Genomic DNA, 25,054 nt, shown 5'->3' with positions numbered 1-25,054 from the left:
AGTATTTATTGTGTCCAGACTCCTGGATAAGACTAGACTGCACTGCTCCCTTAAGGATCAGTTTGGAAGTGTTTTGGAGTTAGTATACCTGACAGATGAGAACCAGTGTGTTGTAGTAGTTTGAGCGTTGGACTACGACTCTGGAGATCATTCCCCTTTAGCTACTTTTGCTTCCCCATTTGACCATGGAAACCTACTGGGTAACTTTGGTAGAGTCACATACTCTCAGTCCCAGAAAACCCTGTTACAGGGTTGCCTTAGGGTCACCATAAGTCAGAAACAACTTGAAAGCACACAGCAACAACAAATACCTGATGGATACATGGCATCCATTGCTTTAGCTACTTTTGCTCCATCAGTTTATGTTGGTATGTTGACTCATCCCTTCCAGAAAGGACATTCTTGTCCAGGAAAGACATAATCTGCCCTAGAGTTGAACAGTGCCTTGTCTGATGGAGTTCCTTTATAATGTGTTCACAGATTTGATGCAGAAGAAAGAAAACAAGTTGTGATCTGCAACTTATTGCTGTAGGGATGAGACTCCCAGTAGCTTCCTTTTTCTTTTTGGGTACACTTCAGTCTGTAGCAACCTATGCCCACAGAAACTAATGGAAGTTTCTCCAGCTAAATGTGCCTATCCAAAGATAGACAGATGGCTCCAGAACAGCAGATCTTCTCTGTGGTGATGCCCTGCTTGTGAAAATATATTCCTAGATATGCTTACTGTTTGCTTTTATTACACTTTTAAGTGCCAAGCAAAATCTATCCTCATCTCCCAGGTTTGCATAGTATTTACAAACTTGAATATTTTTACTTTTATGAAGCTGTGACATCCCCACCCCGGTGTCACCCAGTGCTGAGGGGCATAGCCAAAAGGGTGCGCTTGGCCTTCTCCTTCACCATTGTGGTGGTGGCCTTCTTGTGAGGAGACTGTTGCCACCATGGTAAAGCAGGGCCAGGTGCACATGGCCTTTTCTGTCCTTTGCCACTGCCTCCTCTTCATAGACTTTTGTGGCAAGAAGATATTGCCATTTGGCTACTGAGAAAATAAGAAAAATATCACAAGACACACTATGTTGGAGAAAATGCATTCCAATGACAAATTAATGACTGGTGCAAGAGGGCTGAAAGCAAAGATGTGTGAGAGAAACAGCACACAAGGCAACATGCACTACGCACACACATATATTCCCACACTTATTCCCACACTTGTTAACAGGGCTTCATTTCCCCCTATATTTTGGTAAAATGTAAGCAACATTTAATCTACTGTCCTAAAAATAAACTGACTCACACTGTCAGTTTGCTACAAATATGCCAAAATTTGCTACAATTGAATAGAAGGCTTGTTTAATATCTAATTTAAACAAAACAATTGGCCATTCTAGTATTTACTTTCTTGGCATGCATAGTATACCTAAATTCGTGTGTGTGTGTGTGTGTGTGTGTGTGAACAGTAACTGTTCATCTAATTTTTAGTTTGCAAGGCTGGGGAAAAATTAAAAAAATAACCACCTTTTCATCTAGGGGCCCCTGCAAACACTCGTTTTACAGGGTTTTTATGTATGTAAGAAACTCCAAAGTTTAATTTCTTGAATCTATTTTTGGTAACTGCATGTAAACATAAAAACTATATCTAAGGGCTTTCAGACATTCTTATTTTTCTTCTTTTTGTTTAGATATACCCAGCACCCTGGCTTGTGCTTAAACATCAACAAGCAAGCAAGCAAGAAAAATAGCAAGTTGATACCAGGGAGGTTCTGACCTTTCTATCCTAAGCAAAACATCATTTTATAGAAATTTATGTCTGTCCTTCTTGCTCCTCTAGATCTGAAGTCAAGGATGGTACCCCTAATTGCTTTCTAAGAAAAACATCATTAACCTATCTTTACTATTTATTTAACTATTCTCTTACCCCTAAAGTTCAGGGAGAAAAAACTCTTAAGTTCACAGGGAGTTCAGCCTCCTCCTTCTGTCCCTTTGGTTTAGATATATGATTATGCACATGCATATATATGCTTATATGTGTTATTAAGTATATTTATATAAGTGTTGAATATATGTGTATACACTGGTGCTTAAACTCTATCTATGTGTTTTAACTATATTTATGTGTTGGAGTCAAATAAATTCTCTCAAACAGTATAGGAACAGATGAAGCTTAGCAAGTTGCCCGAACAGATGAGATAAGCAAGAGTGGCCTCCAGGTTCAAGAGCTTCAAGCTCCAGTTTTTGGTTTCGGGCCAGATCTCTTAGGGCGCATTCCCATTATGAAATAGAGCCAATTGCCGATCGGTGTAAATGTGTGTTTCCTTTGGTGCATGAATAAGGATGGCAATGGCATAATATTTCCTCTAGATGGAGCACCTAAAGAGTAAAACCAGTAATGTACATGTATTCACTGTATAAACCAGTCTTTCTTATCATAGAGGAACCCTTGAAATAATTTTCATGCCTGAGGGCACCACTGCATAAAAAATTATAAGAAGTTCAAAAGCGTATTTAAAAAAAACAAAACCATTCAATCATGATCTCACACAGGAGGCCTAGAAACCTTTCACAGAACCCTAGAGTCCCAGAAGCCCTGATCTAAGCAGTAAAATGACACTTTTCTCACTAACATTTAGAACTTAGGTCCAAAACACACTGCAGAAATAAACCAGTTTGAGACTGCTTTAACTGCCTGGCTCAATGCTAAGGAATCCTGGGGCCTGTGTTTTGTGAGACACTTAGCCTTCTCCATCAGACAGCTCTGGTGCAAAAAATATCTACAATTCCCAGGATTCCCTAGCACTGAGCCAGGGCAGTTAAAGCAGCCTCAAACTGGATTATTTCTGTAGTGTGTTTTGGGTCTTAGTTTCGTTGAAAAATAGAAAGATGGTACCCGCATTTTCTATTCAATTAGTGACTGGTTTTGGCTTTTTTCTTAAGAGCAGCATTGTAATCTTTTCCTATATGCCATTGTCAAGCACTTCCAGCACATATCTTTGGGGTAAATCAATTGACAACAGCTGCAATTTACAACTGTTTACTATGACATATTAATTTTCATAAAACTGTTCTGAAGGAACACACATTTACACCAATTGGCAATTCACTCTATTTCATAGTGGGAATAGTTTAGCTGCAATTTCATATTTACATAGTTTAGCTGCAATTTCATATTTTCTCATCTTGTGAACTCCTTTTGCCTGATTTTCCTAAACTCATCCATCTGCAAAAAGCTCTCCTCTGCACCTGCCTTGTTTCTGTTGACCTTCTTTAGGCCCATGTCAGGAGAAGGAAATAACAATCCTCCTCTGAACAAATCTTGCCAAGAAAACCCTATGATAGGTTTGCTTTAGGATTGCCATAAGTCAGAAATGAAAAGTGAGTTCCTAAAGAATTTAAGAGAAATATTGTCACATCTTTTTCAAGGACTTTTTGCCAAATTCAAATTTACTGTACCTTCAACCAGCCATATAGTTTAATGGCTGATCATCTGTTCTCCCTACCATTTTTCATCTAACTTTAGCTCAGGTATCAAAATCCAACGATAACTCCCTTACTCAGGGATGTGAACTGTGGCCTGTTACAAGTGTCCCCTCCCCCCATAGTGGGCTCCCCTTCCATCCTTGCTGGAGTTTTGCCCTCCATTGCAGGCAGTGACAACTGTGAGTGGTGTAAAATAGGAAAGAAGGAGAACAGGAAGGAGGAGTAAGGAGGAGATACTATATATAATGAGCATGACAACTGTCACCAAAAAAGGATAGTTTTGGGGTCACTGCCACTTTCCTCTGACAAGGAAGCTCCTTTTTCCAATGTCTTTTAATGCCCTCAGCCCCTTTCCCTCTTTTGCCTTAAAAATAGCTAGAGGATATGCCAAAGCATACCTCTCTAGGGGCCCATTCACATTACAAAAAAAATCAGTTCTGAAACCGATTCAATCACGTGAAGTTCCTACTCACCCCGAATCTCACACAAGCGAATCCGGGGCTTGCACACCCGTTCCGTGTTAAATCGCCCCTAGCGCGGTGTTTTTGAAATCGGCGCAAATACCGTTTCTTTTGGAAAACCCCGGGTCCTGGGAATGAGAACTTGGCCTCGATCACGATCGAGGCAAATTGAGGGAGGGATTTAGGTCAGAGGGTGGGCAAAGGGCAAGGCATTTCCTCCCCTCATCGGAGGGGAGGGGGAGGAGGAAAGAGCCCTGGGAAGAAGGGAGCAAGGGAAGGCATTCTTTAGGAGCCTCTTTTCCCTGCATCCCCTGCCCAAAGCCCTCTGTCGCTGGGCATTCCTTCCCTTGCAGGAGGAAAAAATTCAGGTCACGAACGGAGCTCATGTCAGGCAACCCCCCCCCCTTTTCAAATTCAAACAATTTTTTTTGAGCAAATATGCGCATTGAATACATTATGTTTGTATTCCAGAGGCAGATGGAGCTGGGCTTGCACTATATATCCTTGGATCTCCTTGCCTTCTGCAGAGGGGGAAGCTACAAATGTTGCAAACAATCAATGTTACATTTTTAACAATTTTTTTGGAGCAAATATGCGCATTGAATACATTATGTTTGTATTCCAGAGGCAGATGGAGCTGGGCTTGCACTTTATATCCTTGGATCTCCTTGCCTTCTGCAGAGGGGGAAGCTACAAATGTTGCAAACAATCAATGTTACATTTTTAACAATTTTTTTGGAGCGAATATGCGCATGGTTTGTCTTCTTGAGCAGATACAGCAAGGGAAGCAAAGGGAAAGCTAATGTTGCTTTTAAAAGCATAAAAAAATGCATGGCAATCCCATCCTTTGCCTGGGACAGGGGCAGATCTGACCCCAAAGCCCACAGGTTTATAAAAAAAGAGAGAGAGAGAGAGGCATCTCTCTCCCTGCTTCAGCCGCTGAAACCCCTGTGCCTGGCTCTTTAAAAAGGGAGGACACTTTCCCCGATGCCCTGCAAACGTCACCATGACGATAGCTTGATTGGCAGCAGCCACCTCGCCAGCAGACACAGAATGCATTCGATTTCTAATTTGCAGGTCAAAATGCATTCGATTTCAAATTTGTAGTGGGCACTTGCTAACGGAGCGATTCGGGGGAGGGGCATCTGGATCAGCCCAGTTCCTTCCAGGTCTTTTAGACCAGTATGAATGGGGCCTAGGCATGCTTTACCTAGACTTTAATCACATAGGGAGAGAGAAATCCCAGAGGTGCAAGCAGACTTCATGAAAGGAAGAGGCATTAGGGACCACATTGCAAATATATGATTGTACAAGGGAATTCCGGGGGAGGGGGGGAGATCAGCATGTACTTTATGAATTATAGCAAAGAATTTAACTCCATACATCACAAAAAACTATGGATGGCTCTCAGGGACATGGGAGTGCCACTGCATTTGATAGTCCTGATGAGAAATCTGTAGTTAGCAGAAGAGGCTGCTCTTAGAACTGAATACAGTGGAGCCTCGGGTTACGAAATTAATTCGTTCCGCGGCCGCTTTCGTAACCCGAACGGCTTTCGCAAGCCGAATCCCCATAGCCGCTAATGGGGAAAAGCCGCAATTTGGTGTAAAATCGCGCCGAAAAGCACCAAAAGTTTTTTCGGGACCCGAAAAAACTTTCGTAACCCGGATCAATAATTTCCTATGGGTTTTTTTCGGGTCCCGAAAAATTCGTAACCCGGGTATTTCGTATCCCGAGGTTCCACTGTATGGAGAAACGGAATGGTTCTCAACTGGCAAGGAGTTCAGGCAAGGCTGCATTCTATCACCCTAGTTGTTCAACTTGCATGCAGAAAATATCATATGAGAAGCAGGCTTAGACTCAGAAAGAGAAGCAAAGATAGGAGGAAGGAATATCAACTATCTAAGATATGTGGATGACACCATATTACTAGCAGAAAGCATCATAAACTTGAAACAATTATTAAGGAAAGTCATCTGAAAATTTGCTAAGTATTCCCCCCCCCCAATTTTTTCCTCCAAGTCAGTGATAAAGATGTTGAATAGCACTGGGCCCAGGACAGAGCCCTATGGGACCCCACTGGTCACTTCTCTCCAGGATGAAAAGGAGCCATTGTTGAACACCCTTTGGGTTCGGCCGGTCAACCAATTACAAATCCATGTAACAGTTACTTTGTCTAGCCCACATTTTACAAGCTTGTTTACAAGAATGTCATGGGAAACTTTGTCAAAGGCCTTACTGATATCAAGATATACTATATCCACAGCATTCCCTTCATCTACCAAGCTGGTAATTCTATCAAAGAAAGAGATTAGATTTGTCTGGCATGACTTGTTTCTCTGAAACCCATGTTGACTTTTTGTGATTATGGCATTGCTTTCTAGATTTTCGCAGACTGTTTAATGATCTGCTCTAGAATCTTTCCTGGAATTGATGTCAGACTGACTGGATGATAATTGTTGGGATCCTCTTTCCCCCCCTTTTTGAAGCTGGGGACAACATTTGCCCTCCTCCAGTCTGCTGGGATTTTTCCTGTTTTCCAGGAGTTTTCAAAGATTATTGCCAATGGCTCCGATATTACATTTGCCAGTTCTTTTAATACCCTTGGATGTAGTTCATCTGGTCCTGGAGACTTAAATTCATTTAGATTAACAAGATATTCCTGTATGATCTCTTTACTTATTCTCTGCTGAAATTCCCCTATTCTGTCCTCTGCTCCATTATCCTCAGGTTGAGCACCCTTTGCCTTTTCTGAGAAGACTGAGGCAAAGAAAGTGTTGAGTAATTCTGCCTTTTCTCTGTCTTCTGTTAGCATTTTGCCATCTTCTCCATGCAGTGGCCCTACCATTTCCTTCTTCTTCCTTTTGCTGCAGACATATCCAAAAAAGCCCTTTTTGTTGTTCTTAATCTCTGTAGCAAGCCTGAGTTCATTCTGAGCTTTAGCTTTTCTAACTTTATCCCTACAGAGGCTTGCTATTTGTTTAAATTCCTCTTTGATGATTTCCCCATTTTTCCATTTCTTACACGTTACATTTAAAACTTAGCTCAGTTGAAAATTCCTTATCCATCCTGGTTTCTTGAGACACCTCCCATTTTTCATCCTCAATGGAACTGTCTGAAATTGTGCCTTCAGTATCTCCCTTTTGAGAAACTCTCATCCGTCCTGACCTCCCTTCTCTTTTAGTATTCCTGACCATGAGATTACCCCCAGTATTTCTCTAAGTTTACTAAAAATCAGCTTTCCTAAAGTCTAGAATGCGTGTCTGACTATACCTGGCTTCTCCTTTCCATTCTATAACTCCAGGAGAACATGGTCACTTCCACCTAAGGATCCCACCCCCTGCACTCCATTAACTAGGTCATCCCTGTTGGTTAGGATCAGATCCAAAATAGCTGATCCCCTTGTTGCCTCTTCCACCTTTTGGACAATGAAGTTGTCTCCAAGGCAAGTGAAGAATTTGCTAGATCTTGAGGATTTGGCTGAGTTTGACTTCCAGCAAATATCAGGATAGTTGAAGTCACCCATCACTACTACATCTCTCCTTTCTGAGTGTGTGGATTCATTTTGAAAGAAGCCTTCAAGCGGTCTCTTGGAAGTTCAAAATATTTTTGATTACTTATGAAAGGCTTACCTGACTTGGTTGTTTTGTTTCACATGCACAAATTGTTAGTTTTGCATAAAAGCTTTGCTGAGACATGTCTGACTGCTTTCTTTTGTTTTGATAGTGTAGGAACCTATTCCTTTGAATGTTATTTCTACCCCAGGTAAGTTTCTGTCAAAGAAGTCATGTCCAGGAACACAATGACTTCATTAATTGAAGTATACTTGTACATTTAATTTTTTATTACTTATAAATAATATGCAGCATTCACTGAATGACTGAAATAGGGAACTGGAATGCTCACTCTTGACCAATCAATGGTCAGTAGTTAGAGGTCTATGGATTGCCAATTATATCTTATATATAATAAAAACTGATGTTTCATGTATATTGGTTAACTACAATATCTTTTTAATGAAGGAATGTTTAAATCAACTGATTATTGAAGGTGTAATACTGTTAATGTTTTTCTAACCCATTTCAAAAATGCTCCGTAATTGCTTCATTTTGGGTGGAATTACATGAATAATCTTGGTACTAGATATTTAGTGATATACATGTTCTTTGAAGCTATTCATCTGTTTCTTGGAACACATAACACATGAACAGTGAAAATAGATCTTTTGTGTCCTCGACTGCTAAAAGCTGATATTCCAGTATTGGAAAGGTAACATATCCCCATCTGTGATCCAGTAGGTAAATTTACTTGTAACAGTGTTTGCCACATTTGAAAGAATGTTATATAAATGCAATTTACAAATAGATGTATATTTAGATCTGCTTTTATTGAAATTTATGAATAATGATTTTTTAAATCTCATTGTTATATTAGAACATCAGAGTATATAACCAAAAGTCTTATAACGTAATTTTACTTTACACAAGTTTCAAATTAAAAAGTAAAACTACCATCCTGTAATCTGGTTATAGAGGAATCAGAACCCTTGATAACTGCTATATCCCTTGATGTATTGCACTTGGTGGATAAGTGCAATACACTATCAACCGGTTCCATTTCCTCATCTACAGATGGGTCATTCCTACAAGCACTGAACATTAAACAATAATACAACATACTGTAGATATAACACATAGGATTTTTTCAGAGGGAATACAGTGGGGCCTTGGTGTCTGCTGGGATTTGGTTCCAGGATCCCCCATAGATACCAAAATCCATGGATGCTCAAGTCCTATTACATACAATAGTAGCAAAATGGTGTCCCTTGTATGAAGTGGTAAAATCAAGTTTGCTTTTTGGAAATTCTTTTTTTGGGGGGAATATTTTCAAGCTGCAGATGCAGAATCCATGGATATGGAGGGCTGACTGTATATGCAAGTAACTTGTCTCTTGGGTGAATATAGTCAACTGACTTACCAATCAAACAATGAGGCAAAGCCTCACACTTGTTAAGGGTGATATACTGAGAGCATATATTTGAGATTTGGAACATCTGTTTGAATGTTTAATGCTGAATCCCCACTTATGCTTGAGCTGTATATTTATAAATAAAAGCAAATGTTACCAAAAGAAAGAAAAGAAAGAAGCAGATCCCTTGATTGCTATATCCTCTAAACCCCTCATTGGTGAGAGAAGTGAGGCTGAGCTCACTCATCTACTGGTTCCTTTTTCACATCTGTATATTGGTCAACTGGTTCCATTTCCACATCTGTAGATGTATCTACACCAATGGCATTCTCTCCTGCATCACAACCAGCATGTAAAACAGGACCAATTTCAGTATCATACCAAGATTTATGCTTCTTTTCAATTAATGAGAGGAGTGACCTAATTGAATAGCCAAATTCAATTATGCTCTTCTCTTTATACTTTTCTCCATAAACATATCCTGCAGTATGCATTGCAACTAAGTGGCCATTTCTGTCAAACACAGGGGAACCTGAGGATCCCCAGAAGAAAGAGGTATCATAGGTGACGACATCAGGATTATTGATGATCTCTGGAAAGTCTCTTGGATTGTACATATGGATGCAATTTACACCCTTTTCATCATAACCGCAAGCAGCATAGTTGCATTCTGCCCCTTTTCCCTGATCTAAACGCTGAGTACACTCATTTCGACGTTCAAACACAGTGATAACAGAACAGCCATCTACAAGTTTTGTTTCTCCATCTGGATGACCAATTATGTAAATAAGACCATTGAAAGTTGGAACAGAAACGTTTCGTAGCAAACCTCTTGGAAGCCCATTTCCACGTTCCTTTAATTTCAGGACAGCAAAATCAAGAACTTTATCTGATATTTTAAACCATTCCTCAAGGTAGAACCAATCATTGTCCTTAGGATGTTTGTTTTCGTAAGAGAAAGTGACACGCGCTGACTGGCTAATTTTTTGTGCCCACTCTTCTTCTTCTATACCATCTCCAACTATCTCCTTTACCACATGGTGGCAGGTGAGTATGTACTTGCCACACAAGACAAAACAAGTTGCACTTCCCTCCTTTGTAGTAATGCCCCATTCTATATAGCCAACTGACTCACTGAGATGAGCATGGAGCTTCACCATGTTAACTGTAGTGGAGTTCTTTCTCTCTTTGCCAAAGACTGCTTTATAAACTCTAAAAACATCCTTCTTCTGATCAGGCTTCCTCTTGGCCTTTTCAAAGAAGTCATTTATTCTTTTCCTTTGTTCCTTCAAGTCAGGATATAATACGAGGAGATTATGTTTAAAATAATGAAAAGTTTTGAGCTGTTCCTCTTGAGGGACCAGAGGGACATGTTCATTATTTGGACCCTTAGATTTGCGACGTCTCTGAGTCTTCACATGAATGGTAAAGGTCCTGTTAGATAATGTTTTCACTGTATGGCTGTTTGGTATGGACTTTTTATTCTCCATTAGCACCCAATCTTTTTCATTCAGAATAGGCATAAAACGGCCATCTTTACAGAGGGCATCTTTTATGGTTTCCTCTTCTGGGGCAAAGACACAAAGATTACTATGTTCTTTAAGAAGCTCATTGCATCTAATTATTTTATCACACAGTGGCTCATTGGATGGACATTTATTTGCATTTGGAGCAACAAAAAACAAAATACATTCCATGTCCATGATGCCATCCTGCCTATAGTCTAATTTACCAGGGCTCTCAATTTGTTTTTTTCTGTAAAACTTCATTTCAAATTGGGAATCACTGGGCACATATTTCAGAGGCATCCCCAAATTAATGCAACCCTCAATCCCTTTCTTCCCTATTAAGTAGATCTTCTTGCCCTTCTTTTTGTCCATGTGAGCAGAAACATCTTTAGAAGCTCTGAGGGCTTTAAGCACACTGTGATGGATCTTGCCTTTCACCACGTGCTCCTTTCCATCATCACCTAAATTCACAGTGAATTCTCGTTCTTCAACTGGTGTCTTGTCACTGTTTGGTGGAATCTCTTTTTGAAGATGGTTTCCAATTTTGGTACTTGAGCTGGCCTCAGAGTTCTCATTCTAATAAAAGGTAAGAAACTAAGTAAACATTTTTGTTTGTGGTTTGCTTTTTTTTAAAAAAAAGATTAACATCTTGTCTAGGCACCTGTGTATGGCTATCGTCCATCCTGCACATGTGTAATCTCAAGCAAGCAAGTGTTGGAGTACAGTTTCAGTCAAGTTGATTGGCCTAAAAAGAACAACCAACCCTCTTCACAGAAAGTTTGCCCTTCCGTATCACTTGCTGCTATTGTTTTTAGATAATTATGGGTATCAATAGAGTAACAGCAGTGCCACCAAAATACGTAGGAACAGATAGTAACCATAAAGGTTGTTGTACAAGTTAAGCAAAGCCGATAAATACAGTATTTGGATGATAATCACTTCAAAGTTATTCAGAACTCAAAACTGAAAGCATCTTTGCCTGGAATGAGTATAGAAGATGTGATGCTTACACATTTACATCTTACAATTTATTTCTTTAAAAGCTTCAGTTCTCAAAAAGCTTATTAGAATAAAAAAGGGAGTAAAGGGAATAAAGAAAATAAGTAAGAAAATGGAATTTAAAAAGGAGGGGACCAGTCTAACTTCCTTAGGAAGGTAGTTCTAATCTAGAGTGTAGGAGCAGCCACCAAGAAGGCCCTATCACAGAACCTCACTAGGCAGGCTCATAGGACACTTTGAATTGTATCAGTTGAAGCTTCCAAATGCTTTTCAAAGGCAGCCCCATGTACAGCATGTTATAATAATCCAAATGGGATATAACTAAGATGTGTGTCACTGTAGTCCAGGTTAGGTATCTCACGGAATGGACACTGTTGGCACACTAGCTTTAATGTTGCAAAAGTATTCCTGACTACTGGAGAAAACTAGTCTTCCAGGTTTAGATCTCAGTTCAGAAACACACCCAAAATGCAAATCTGTGTCTTTACGCTATCGAGCACAGGCTGAATCCGTATCTGCTGATCTGTTTTTTGACTGGCCAGGAGCACCTCCGTCTTGTCTGGTTTAAGCTTCAATTTGTTCACTCTCATCCAGTCCATTAATGACACCAACACCACTTTAGTATAGAAACACTATCTTTGGAATTAGATGGAAAGGGGAGAGTTGCGTGTCTTCAGCATACTGATGACATTGAATCCCTAAATTCCAGTAAACTTCTCCCATTTATCTGATGAATAGCAAGGATAAAACACATATGAGGGATTCCAAAGTTTAGTGATCAAGGACTTGAACAAGAATTTCCCCCAACACCACCTTGTAGGGATGCCCTTTCAGGAAGAATTGAGACACTGCAAAAGAGGGTGTCAAGGCAGCCCAGGAGGATACCACCAAACCACCAAGAAGGCCAACAGAACCAACAGGAAAACCTTCCTCCTGTCCAATCCCTAGCAGAAATCATCCATCCAAGTGACCAGATCATTCTGTCCCATTCTCAGGCCTGAAACCCATCTGAAATGAACCAAGATAATCCATTTTGTTCAGGAACTCCTGAAGCTGGAAGGCTACCACATGTTTCAATACCTTGGCCGAAAATGGAATACTGGCCACTAACTAATAGTGTTTAAATAACTAATAACTAATCCTGCGAACCCATCCACCACTACCATTTTTCTTCGACCAGCCTCTTACAAGCATTTTGGGACTTACTTTAAAGAAGCACCGACTACCAAAGAATATATATCTCATATTGTAATAGCTGTCATGATGTATGGACAATAACATTGTTTAATTGAGATACAGAGGGTTTTGTTGTTTATTTCAAAAAGAACTCTCTTTTTAATGTTATGAAACAACAGTATTCCAGTATCACCTACAGATTAGGCAATCCCTTTTCACAATAAGACAGAGTAATACCTCCTCATAAAGAATATTTCCATCACTGGTTTCTTTTTTAACAGAGCATCTTTTTTTATCAGGATGTGTCTTCTTGCTTTGAAAGGGATTCATATTGGCTCAAACAGGTACAACTAGAGGAAGAAGTTAGTAGGTTCAGAAATGATGACATGATAAAGCAATAGATTATTGAGTCCCCCCCCCCCCCCAATGCATTCAGTCAGTTCTACTCTCTTTACATTTGAACTGGAAGGGGTGAGCAGAGACCTCCTGTTGATCTCCTACAACAGGTGTTCCCAACCTGGGGGTCGCCAGGTTGGGATTCCCCCACCTCCCCCTCCTCCCTTTTTCCCCACTGGTGCTAGCGCCGGCAACCGTGAGTAGAGGGGGCCGGGGTCTCCGCCTCCCCTTCCCTTCTCCTCGTGGGTGCCATCGAAGGCACCCGGCAGGAGAAGGCGAAAAGGCCGGGGTCGCCTCCTCCCCTTCTCCTCATGGGTACCATCGAAGGCACCCGGGAGGAGAAGGCGAAAGGGCCAGGGTCGCCTCCTCCCCTTCTCCTCGTGGGTACCATTGAAGGCACCCGGGAGGAGAAGGCGAAAGGGACGGGACTGCAAGCCCCAGCGGCCTTTGCGACTGGAGGTCCCGCCCCTTCTTCCCCGGTGGCCTCCCTGATTCGTTGGGAGGCTGGGAAGGGGCAGGACATCCAGCCGCAAAGCCCGCTGGGGCTTGTAGGCAGTCAAAAGTCCCGCCCCTTCCTTGCCTCCCAACCAATGAGGGAGGTCACAGGCGGGACTTTCGCCCGGATTGGGGGTCGCGGCCCAACAAAGGTTGGGAACCGCTGTCCTACAAACTCTGACAACTCTCAGTTATATCACATCTCCTTTATGGAAAGGAATTGCACATTGGTTTATTACACCAGGTAACAATAAGAAAAAATAGTTTGGCAATACATAACAAAATGTTATTCTTCACACAAAAGAATTTTGTGCTTTACCCTCCAAAGTCTCCTCCTATACTGTACTACCTGAGTGCTCCTTCCTGTGCTGCAATAACAGTACGAATCAATGATAGCATGGTGTCTACTCCCAGCATCAAACAAGGAAATGAGGGACATCTTCATGCTGGCATCAGGAAGTTGTTTTGTGCTGTATCTCACAGGAACAGGGTCAGATTTTAGCACATTAAAGAACGTGGATTTTTTTTTTAAAAAAAAGAACCTGTTTGTCCTATCTATTTTTAATTATTTTTGTATTCATTCAATTTCTGATTGAAACAAACTGCAGTGCGTCAGCATGCGGGCGCCTTTTACACGGCTTTCAGCTTACACTGAAAACCATGTGAGGGAAACATAATGGCGTCCACGCCCGTGGTGCACGTGCCACACTGTGCTGCATGCACAAGCCCCATTATTATCAATGGGGCTTGAGCATAGGCGCCATTTGCTTTACGTGGGGGGGGGGGGGTCCGGAATGAATCCCCACGTAAAGCAAGAGGACACTGTACATTACAGCTACATGGTAAAAAGGAACGTTGGGTACTTACCGTGACACGTTCATTTCCTGCAGAGAAGGGTCCTGGCATCCTGTAATCTGGGTTTAGCTCCTCCTATTTGCTCCTGTAGGCAGGGACAATAAACAAAAGACCGGCCCCTATATAGGGAGGAGCTAGCTCCCCTGAGCCTCAGTCAATAACAAGCCAAGTGACTAGTAAGGTAATCAAGGAACTGAACTTTAGTAACATCAGCTAAGGGTTAACTAGAACACCTTAGAAAAAAACTAGTCCAAGAACAAACAAGAACTCAGAAAAACCAATCCAGCAACAAGAAGAAGAACAAGGCAGGTCCACCAACAGGCAGGCAGGGTCGGAGGCCGCAGGCAGCACCCGGGTGGGCAGGATGCCAGGACCCTTCTCTGCAGGAAATGAACGTGTCACGGTAAGTACCCAACGTTCCTTTTCCCAGCAGAGAGGGTCCTGTCCTCCTGTAATCTGGGATTTACAAAAGCCCTCTCGAACTGGGAGGGAGGTGCTGCTAGGAGACTGTGGCCCCCGACACAATCTGTTGGAGGAACCTCCTTTCAAATGACACCTCTGCGGACTGAGACACGTCCAGTTTGTAATGTCTTATGAAGGTCGAAGGCAACTTCCATATGGCCACCCTGCAAATATCTGACAGGGAGGCGCTAGTGGTCAAGGCCGCAAAGGTAGATGCACTCCTGGTTGAGTGCACCATCAACCCCTCGTGTGGAGTGAGATCAAGAGTTCAGTAGCTCTTTTGAATACAAGACCTGATTCACCTACTCAGAGTCGAGACTGGTACCTTGCACCCCAAAGAGCCCAGGCGAAAGGAAATGAACATCTCAGATGACCTTAAGGTTGAAGTCCTCTTGATGTAGATTTTGAGGGGCTCTGCACACATCCAATGTGTGCCAGGTCTTTTCCAAGTCCTTCTTAGGATTGGGGCAGAATGAAGGCAGGAGAATGTCCTGTGGCAGGAGAATGTCCTGTGACACCTGAAAGGCTGAGTTGACCCTAGGCACGAAGGTAGGGTCTGGACGAAGGCACAGTGAGACAGGCCTAAAAATACACAAGTCTTTACGTACCGACAGGGCCCCGGCTCTGACACCCATCTGGCGGAGGGAATGGCCGTGAGGAAGATGACCTTGAGGGAGAGGTGTTTGAGGAAGGCCTCCCAAAGGGACTTGATCGGCCCAACCGTCAGAGCCTTTAAGACCGTGTTCACATCCCAAGATGGAAAACGATGTCTGGTGGGCAGGCCCTGTTGGAAAACTCCCCTCAACAGCCTCTTAATGTGAGGATGGCTGCCATTCTAGCTGCTCTCGTATGGAGCAGAAACGACATGATGGCAGACACCTGCCTTATAACCATGTTGGGTCAAGTCCCTTCTTAATGTCATCTTGGATGGACTATAGCAGGTCAGCCACTGAAAACCTGAAGCAGTTGATGAGAACTTGCCTAAACAGTGGATTATGTGATCAATCAGAATAGAACCTGATCTAATCTGGACCTATGGCAGCTTCCAGCCTATCACTGATCACCTTGTCAACTGGTTATAGCAATGAAGGTGATATTAAGGTGATTTCATTTGTAGTAATTAAGACTTACCACTCTGAAAGAGGAATGTTAATGTCTGACCTCCAATTAATTTCAAAACAATGTGCAGTTCTTTACTGGAACATCTGTGAACCTGTGTAAAATAAGACTAATCCCATGGTTAGGCAAAGAAGACACTGGATTAACCTTTATCTCGCAGACATTGGTGAGTCCATGCAGAAGCATAGATGCACTCTGTGTTAACAGAGCATGTGGTCAGAATTAAGTCTGATTTCTTTTGAGGATGAACTTGTCTAGAGACTTCAAAAATCACCCCAACTCCATGTAGCAGACTATCATCAACCTGTAAGAAGGCTGAGGGGTCTCGCGGCTAAATGAACTGCTGATTAAGGAGTCATAAAATGGGAACAGGGGGCTTGGCAAAGATAGCCCTCTGGTATCTAATTTCGAGGAGAGAATTTTCTCCACAAAAGGGATCTGTCAAAGGAACACAAACCTAAATTTAAAATAGTATAGTGGGCCCTCGATATGGAGTTGGATTTAGGACTTTGCATGGATACCAAATCCATGGAAGCTCAAGGCACATAAAATATAATCGCATAGTAAAATGGAGTCTCCTATATAAAATAGTAAAATCATAGTTTGCTGTGTTGTATATTTGTTTTGTTTGTTTTTTGGAATATATATATATATATATATATATTTAGAAGCTGTGGGCATATAGGTGGCTGGTGTAAGTCTCTATATGGAGCTGTATGGTATATTAAATCTGAGCATTTTTGCTAGCAGAAAACAAGGCATAGGCACTAGGAAGTCCGTTTTTCCAGCCCCAAAGGTAGTAAACAATGGTGTTGTTTGGACCAGACCATGCCATGAAAACCCAATCAGGGATAAGACACTCACCCACACAGCAGCTAACCTTATAACCATAAAATCATAGAATCATGGAGTTGGATGAGACCACAAGGGCGATCAAGTCCAACCCCCTGCCATGCAGGAAATCACAATCAAAGCATGTCCAACAATATGCAAAGGAATCTTGTAGCACCCTGAGACCACTAAAGAAAAAGAGATTAGCAGCATGAACCTTCATGGCCTTGAGCCCAATTCATCATATGCATGATAGATCCTGTTACAATAGGCTTTTCAAGCCAGGCAGCAGTTGAATGGCAAGCCCATCAGCAGGCATTCTTACTTAAAATTTAACAATCTAGACAAGGCAAGAGGTAATTGTGATTTTTGTGGCAGACCCCTCAGGGCTCTGTAGGATGTCTGAATGGGATTTGAAGCAACCCCTTAGTAGAGAAACCTGATTATATTGTTTTAAAACACTCATGGAGGAAGGGGAGCTTCTCCCCCCATGGAGAGGAGTCTGTCTGTTTTTGATAAGAATTTTTCTTAACCCCCTGTATTAGTAAGAACCATCTCATGGAAGAAATTGTGTTGTTGTTGTTGTTTTTTAGTTTCTTCCCTTTAACAGACATCTCTCCAAGAAAGAAGGGAAGGCAAGGGGAGCCACATCTTTTGAGGCTAGCTGACTGAGGTTCACTGTGTTTTATAACAGGAACATAATCCTTTTGCCACTAAAATGGAGTTTGGTTGGTCACCTTAATCCAATATATCTATTACCTCATATGAGATGTTTTTACCAAAGATCCTCAATACATGTAAGCATTAGAGGTCTGCTGAGTGACCAGAGACCTTCTCCTTGCTTGAGTCACCCTGTTTATTAGCATTTAAATGAATCTGTATTGTTAAAGCTTATGCTCTTAATGAGAAGTGCTATGGCTGATAACAGTTTGCACAAAGGAGGTAGAACCATGTGCTCTGGACCTAATGGAGACAGTGATGGAGGCTCATAAGGAGGCAAGAAAAGTCATCATGTGGCTTTTATGGCTAGCCCCTCCCTTGAAGAATTAGTTTCCAGGCATCTTCTCTGGCCTGGAAAAAGGAGAGGGGGGTGAGCAGAAACAGCACAACTCAAACCTCATGTGCTAACAGTAATAAAATGAACATCAGAAAGGTTAACCAGTATCTCTTGTAAATCTGAGCCCCCAGACCTGTTGATGTGGGGGCTCTCCCCTCCTTTATTTGCCCCATCAAGGGAGGCTGCCTGGGCAGTGGCTTATTCCAAGCACTGAGGAAACTGCTCTTAAGTTAGCAGTGACTGAAGACCATTGCTAATCATGGGTAGATAGCTGCCTATGGCCTGTAGTGTAGCCCTGATACTCACAGGGCATTTTGTTTTATTTATGTTTAAAACAGCCCCAACTTCAAGCTGGGGTTTACAGCTTAGCCCTTTTAATTTCAGGCAGGCTCTATAGTAACCTGGCTGCATGATAGAAGCTAGCTTGGTCCTCAACTCCCTCCCACTTGCATAGGTAGCTGGGAAGGGCAGAGGGACTGCTGTAGGACATGGCTCTACATTTACCTGAGGTATGTCTGTGTCCTGAGAAAGGATAATCTCTGATGGAAAGGAGAGGCCAAGCGCTCAAGCTTTTCTCTCAAGAGTGCCACGGTTTGGGGCAGCCAAACACAATTGGGGGTGAAGGGAACTCTCCACCCATGATATCCACAAATGGTTTACCCCTTTTTGTTGTTGTAATTTTTGGGGAGGGAACACAGGAGGATTTGTATCCATGTGCTCTCTCAAAGAATCCTTGGGTTGAAAGAGATGCCAAGGGCCATCCAGTTCAACCCCATTCTGCCATGCAGGAACTCTCAATCAAAGCATTACCGATAGATGGCCCTCCAGCCTCTGTTTAGAAGTGGGTGGCAGAGGCCATGCTCTCTCTGGGGTGGACATGAAGCCATTTTGTGCTTTTTTGTGGGATGCTCTGTGGCAGCCAAAAAACACCATTTTAGAGTTGGAAGCTTCAGCTCCTGCTGGGCCAAGTCCAGCTTCCTTTACAGCCATGTGTCTGTGCAACACAGAGGAGGAATCCTCTGCCTCCTTACACACCATCTCATTATAAGAATTCAAAAGGAATGTGCAGGAGCCCTGGCAACACCACCATGTGTTTCCCAGTCTGCAAAAGGATTCCCCACACCTGTTAGGGTCCTGGGTGCCATTGGGCCAGAGATGGGAAGGAAGGGGGAGACCAAGGGTTAATGCCCCCATCTGCCCTCCTGGCAGAGTCCCAAACCTTATGCTAGGCATAGTGCCTGCAATGGCCATGGCAGAGGCCTCATGGCAATGCCTGCCCTGAGCGAGGGCATTAGATCTGGCAAAGGTTCTTTGGTGGCTAGAGAGAGAGGGCCCCTGGTACTCACCATTCTCCGTGACTTCTGGCTGGCTTGCCTCTCTGACCTTGGCCATTTCAGGCTGGGCAGAGGTGATGCAGAGAAATCCTTTGCCATGGCTTTTGGCTGGCCTGTCCTCTGAACTCTGGCCCCAAATGGGCTGAGCAGGGAAGTTTCCATGACTTCTGGCCAGTTTCCTCACTGATCCCTGGCCTTAAACAGGCTGGGCAGAGGTGATGTGGAGAAACAGAGACATGGAGGGGATACCCCTCACCATCTCTTCCCACGGCTCCCATGTGCTGCAATGCTGTTTGCAGAGATCTCCTGTGCTCCCACCATGAAAGGGGGCAGTTTTGGAGGAGAGGGAGAGTCATTGGCAAAGCCAAGACCTTTCTCCAATCCTGGGAGCCCTTGCCATTTTAAGTCTTCTTCATGCTTCCAAGGCTGTAGTAAAGAAGCTGCAGAGCAACAGCAAACACATCCCAATGGGTCTCCCTCTGAAGCCAGCTCCCTCTGTTGAGCTGGCAGACCCTGAGCTAGGGAAGCCTGGGTTAAGGATGGCCCTTCACCCATGCTCTCAGGGTCCTCTGCCATAACCACCACCAAGGAAGGGGGGAAAGGCAGGAGAGAGGAGAAGAAGGGAAGGCCAAGAAAACTCTCAAACCACTTTCGTAGAAAGGAAAAACTTCGCTGGCTCGAAGAGAACATCCTGCTAGGAGCTTAGGAACAAGACTGAGGCTCAGGGGGGCTAGCTCCTCCCTATATAGGGGCCGGTCTTTTGTTTATTGTCCCTGCCTACAGGAGCAAATAGGAGGAGCTAAACCCAGATTACAGGAGGACAGGACCCTCTCTGCTGGGAAATGGTCATTCAATAGCAACAAGAAAGAGTTGTGTTACAATGGTTAAATTGTTGCAGTTATACCTATTAGGCAGAGTAATCCTACTTGTTAAGACAAGTAGATCTAAAGATCACAGGCCTGCAAACCTCAGGGTCATAAGAGGCCCTCCTTTTCGAGGACATGTTCTACATCTTAGCCTTCTGTCCAGGAGAAATTACAAAATATCCTTAATTTTGAGCATGGCTATGTACCAAAAATTTACATTTATATTAAGGGCTGGTTTTTTTTTGGTAATGTCCTAATTTTTTTCTGAATGTCCTACATTATGCGGTACCTTGTCCTCCTCTGAAGTTATCTGGTCACCCTGATGGAAGCTGCAGTACAACAACTCCTAGGGAAGCCACATTTCCCTCCACACCTGAGCTACATCTATGGGTGCAGATACACTGTACAAATAATGCAGTTTGACAACATTTTAAATGCTGTAGCTCCATCTTATGGCATCCTGGGATTTGTAGGTCTTTGGGCTTCTCTGCCAAAGAGGGCTGGTGCCCCACAAAACTACAGATCCCAGGATTCTGTAAGATGGAGCCATGACAGTAAAAGTGGTGTCAAGTTGCATTATTTCTACAGTGTAGATGCACTCAAGGCCACCAAAGAATATTAGAGGAGGACCAAAGAGATCTGGGTTCAAATCCCCATCCTGCCATGAAATTCACTAGGTGATGAAAGAGGACTTCTACTCACCTCTGTGCTAATACTACCTGCTTCGAGACTTCACCAGTACTGTAGTTACAGAAGCCTGATTGCAGAAGTGCAGAAGCCTGATCTTCCGCACAGGGTTGTTGGAAGGATAGATGGAGAGAGAACTGTGAATGCTGCCTTGCGCTTGCTAGAAGAAAGGTGTGATTTAAGTTACAAATAAAATTTCAAAGAAAAAGCCATGTTGGTGCATCTCAACATAAAGAAGGGAAGGAGGTTGGAAAAAAGGGGGATATCTAGCAGCAACTTACATACTTTAGCAGGAGCTTTCATGGATACCGATCCACACCTTCAGATGCCCTGAGAGAGCTAGCGTGGGGTAGTGATTTCAATGTTCGATTAGGACTCTGGAGACCAGGCTTCAGTTTCCCAGTTGGTCATGAAACCCACTGGGTGACCTTGGGCAAGAAGTCACACTCTCAGCCTCAAGGGCAGGCAATGGCAAATCCCCTCTGAACAAACCTTACCAAGAAAACCCCATGATAAGGCCCATCCCTTCCAGACATTGGACAGGCCCATAGCTAGGCCTTTAGGGGCCCTGGGGCAGAAAGTGCATTTGGGGCCCCTATATTTTTTCATGTTCAAACATACTTGTATGGTCATGGCATAGAAATATCCACATAGCTAAATCCCATCACTGGTGTAGCTAATTAAGGGTTTACTTTTTTCCCAGAGGAAACCACTTACCTATGATTTTTTCCAGTTTCTTTACTAGATGTAGGAAGAGGACATAACCAAGTAGAAAGGGCAGAGGAATACTTTTAAGCTTCTTCTTCTTCTCTTTTCTCTTGCCTTTTGCTTGCCCCACTTTTATAAGTTCTTTTCCTTTTAAAAACAGTTGATCAATTTATCTGTTAAAGAAAGGGCTCAGCAGGGTGGGCAAGTCACACACTCTCAGCCTCCAGGAAAAGGAAAGGCGGCTGCTGCTGCTGCTGCTGCTGCTGCTGAGAAGCCCTGGCGGCAGCGGCCTCCTCCTCCTCCCTGCCCCCCAGAGGCCTACCAGGCCTGCTGCCCACCATGGCACCCAAAGTGAATCAGCAGCAGGCACAGGCCCAACCCCTGGCCCCGAGCAGGGCGAGGCGAGGCGAGGGAAAGCGCAAAGCTGAGGTTGATTCCTCATCCCCAGGTGCCTCTAATAATGCTGTTTGACACAATTTTCACTGCCATGACTCCCTCCTACAGAATCCTGGGATTTGTAGTTTTGTGAAGTACCAGCATTCTGGCAGAGCCAAGATTTTTTTAAAAACTACAAACCCAGGATTCCATGGAACAGAGTTACAGCACTTAAAGTGGTGTCAAACTGTATTATTTATGCAGCATTGATATACCCCCCAGTTCTTTATTTGCACAAGTTTGAAATACAGTCAAATCATCAGCTTTAGCCTCATAGAAAAAGCCTTAGGATGTTTTTTTTAGCTGTCTGAAAAACAGGTAATTGGGTCACATGTGCTCACTTAGCAGCAATGTCTTAGTGGTTCCAGAACATAGGTTTTTCAGGTTTTTAGACTTCAACTCACAGAATCCCTGACTGTTGGCTAAGCTGGTGGGGGTTTCTGAGAGTCAAAGTCCAAACCATTTGGAGGACTAAAATTGGGAACAATTTGCATTTACAGTATTGCTTAATAAAAACAACACCCACTTTTATTAGGCCAACCAAATACTTTTATTAGGCCAACCAAAATGCACAAAGTGCGCATGATGCAAGCATTCGAAACTTCACAAGAGAGAGCTATGCTAATTTGTTGCAGTACATAATAACAATAGTTTTGCGCCATATTTTGCTGCCTGGGGCAAAGCAGCAAATGATATCCTCACTGGTCCAAGTCAAGGTACATAACAGTGCCTAAAGTCAACCAAATCATTTTGCCAATGTCAAGAACACTTCTCCCTGCCCATACATTCAAAAATGCAGCAATGGTGCTCAAAATATGCTGCTTGAAACTGCTCATTTGCCATGTCTAAAGCAAGGGTAGGAATTATCTGGCCCTCCTCACCATTTGCTATGCTGGCAATGTAATAATGAGACCAGCAATCTAACAACTTATGGATGGAGAGCCATATGATTCTCACTCCTAATATGGGAAAGAAAGGCTGAGACCTTCCATAACAGAACAAATGTATTCAAATGGAGGGGTAACCATAATGACCATAAAACAAAGCCTGCATTTCAGTAATACCTTTATTAGGACAACCAAACAGGCATACATAAATAAAACTGGTGCCAACATTTGCACCACACTTTCTTCAGCAATAAAAAGCCAAGCAGTGAAGAGCCATGTGCGCATGATGTTGCTTGAGTCAGTCATCCACATATTTTCTTCCCAAGTTATGTGAAGAAGAGTATCCATTTAGGCTGCCCAGACCCCACTTTCAATGGACCCTGGCCTGCTGGGAAGAAGAGACAATAAAAGAAGAGAAATAAAATTTGGTCCTCAATTTAAGAATACAGAAGACCCTTTTAACATCTCAAACAGATCCTGCCTGATGTGTAGCAAACAACCTACTGTGATGGAATATGTTGTATGATATATTATCATGGTGAATTTAGCTTTTGTTTGAATTTAGTATGGCATAACATTTTACTTTTCTCTTTGAAGTGTCATGTGTGCTTGCTGGGTCAGTAAGACCCAGCTCTTTTAATGGATATTGTCTTTTTAACTCATTTAAAAGAAGCCCCAATTTTGTAGTGTGTGCCTAGGCATTGGAGAGCCAGCATGGCATAGTGCAGTGGCCCCCAAACTGTGCCCTTTAAGAGATTTTGGACTTCATCTATCAGAAGCCTCAGCCTTATTGGCCAACAGTCTGGGATTCTGGGAGCTGAAGTCCAAAATCCCTTAAAGAACACAGTTTGGGGACCACTGGCATAGTGGTTTGAATGTTGGACTATGAGTCTGGATTCCAGGGTTCAGTTCCCCGTTTGAGCATAAAAACCCACTGGGAGACCTTGGGTAAGTCACACTCTCTCAGCCTCAGAGGATGGCAATGGCAAACCCTCTCTGAAGAAACTTGCCAATAAAACCTTGTAACTGGGTCGTCTTAGGGTCACCAGAAGTCAAAAATGACTTGGCCTGGCCTCGGTTTTTCCAAAAAGACACAGGGATTTCCCCAGTTTAAATATCCCACGCCGAGAAGCATTTGCACACCAGCAACAACAACAAGCCCAGGCGTAAGGGCACCTCTCTCATTCACCAAGGGAAGTGAGTGACACTAGAGATGGAGGCGGAGTTGTCATGTTGTTGATTCAACACACATAAAAGTGTGAATTCAGTTAATGCAAAACGCAAGTTCCTTGCTTTTCACAACTTCTGCCAGTAGATGATGCTGTAATAAAACACCTCTTATTCCCATTCCCGCTTTTGTACATATCTTTCCCCAATCTCCACTGTATTTTGTCTACCTGGCAATCTACAATTCAAGGGACATTTCTTTGTTCGTGGAGATAAATATTAGTGAAACTATGGCCTGTTACAGACTGCCAAAATAAAGCTGCTTCGGGTCTCTTTGGAGGTATGCTATTTAAATGCTGCATGCATCCTAAGAGTCCGGAGGTCGCACCAAAGCCACACTCCATTCCTGAGCACTGGAGTGCAGCTTTTGGTGCAGCTTCCGGATTCTTAGGACGCATGCATCATTTAAATAGCATACCTTCAAAGAGACCCGAAGCAGCTTTATTTTGGCAGTCTGTAAAAGGCCTATGTGAACTATATTCTAAAGACATATCTAGGGTTAGCCGTGTTGGCCATATAGCAATATATTATGCATTTTGGTTGGCCCAATAAATGTATCACTGTTGTGTGGATTTTGGAGTTACTGTACTTTGCTAAACGGTCAGCATACTTGCCCTGCTGAATATGTTTCCTGGATGTGAAGTAACCACATATTACCTGCAAAAAAGAGGAAGCCAGTGGACTGGGACTTTATTATTTGAGGCTTCTACCTCCAACAAAGGTAAAACATTTTTTGCTAATGGAATTTAAATTTTCTGGACTTTAAAATGCTTTATCCCCCAGTACCACATGGCCAGAAGGAGGAGTGGCCTACCTAGATAACCCTTCATATTCAGAACACCACTGCCAACATTGTGACAAAATGCAGGCCTCTGACTAACATCACATATTTTTTTCTCTCCTGTATCATTTTTACAACACCTCTGCCTGATGAAGAAGCCAGTGGAGTTTTGAAAGCTAGTTAACATATATTTTATACATTTTGGTTGGTCCAATAAAGGTGTCATTGGTTTGTGGATTTGGGATGTTACTGTATTGAACTGTTTTCTGTTCAATAGGACTGAATTAGTCAGGATAGGGGATCAGAGTTGTTATTTTTGGGGGAATCA

The 25,054-nt window shown here is 42.8% G+C and overlaps 1 protein-coding gene and 1 long non-coding RNA gene across 4 annotated transcripts in view; both read right to left on the bottom strand.

The window, feature by feature from the left end:
* The window catches only part of LOC149314201 (uncharacterized), a 303,565-nt gene extending 281,918 nt beyond the window's left edge, over positions 1-21,647 (bottom strand). Inside the window, exons 1-3 of one of the 3 annotated variants that reach the window (XR_016281112.1) lie at positions 21,406-21,647; positions 20,970-21,116; positions 20,781-20,848 (exon numbers count right to left, since the gene is read on the bottom strand). This is a non-coding gene — a long non-coding RNA (uncharacterized LOC149314201). The remainder of the gene's footprint in view (positions 1-20,780; positions 20,849-20,969; positions 21,117-21,405) is intronic. The other 2 variants (XR_016281111.1, XR_016281110.1) reach the window with 2 other exon arrangements.
* Positions 8,408-11,093, bottom strand: FAM111A (FAM111 trypsin like peptidase A). Its single transcript, XM_089521366.1, has 2 exons — positions 11,073-11,093; positions 8,408-10,987 (listed from the first exon to the last, which is right to left on the bottom strand). Exons 1-2 carry the CDS (start codon positions 11,091-11,093, stop codon positions 9,143-9,145), a joined length of 1,866 nt encoding a protein of 621 aa, XP_089377492.1. The 3' UTR covers positions 8,408-9,142.
* Positions 21,648-25,054: the final 3,407 nt, after the last annotated feature.

The sequence above is a fragment of the Sceloporus occidentalis genome, unplaced genomic scaffold, assembly GCF_023333645.1.
Source record: "Sceloporus occidentalis isolate IW3139 unplaced genomic scaffold, rSceOcc1.0.p SCAF_4, whole genome shotgun sequence".
In the NCBI taxonomy this organism is placed as follows: Eukaryota; Metazoa; Chordata; class Lepidosauria; order Squamata; family Phrynosomatidae; genus Sceloporus; species Sceloporus occidentalis.
The sequence above is the reverse complement of the archived record's forward strand: the minus strand, read 5'-3'. Positions and strand labels throughout refer to the sequence as shown.

Bases quoted from the DNA above. Each gene is read 5' to 3' on its own strand.
- FAM111A (XM_089521366.1), bottom strand. From the start codon at position 11,093: ATGGACGATAGCCATACACAG. The intron at 10,988-11,072 runs GTGCCTAGACAA...ACCTTTTATTAG, and splicing joins TGGACGATAGCCATACACAG to AATGAGAACTCTGAGGCCAG.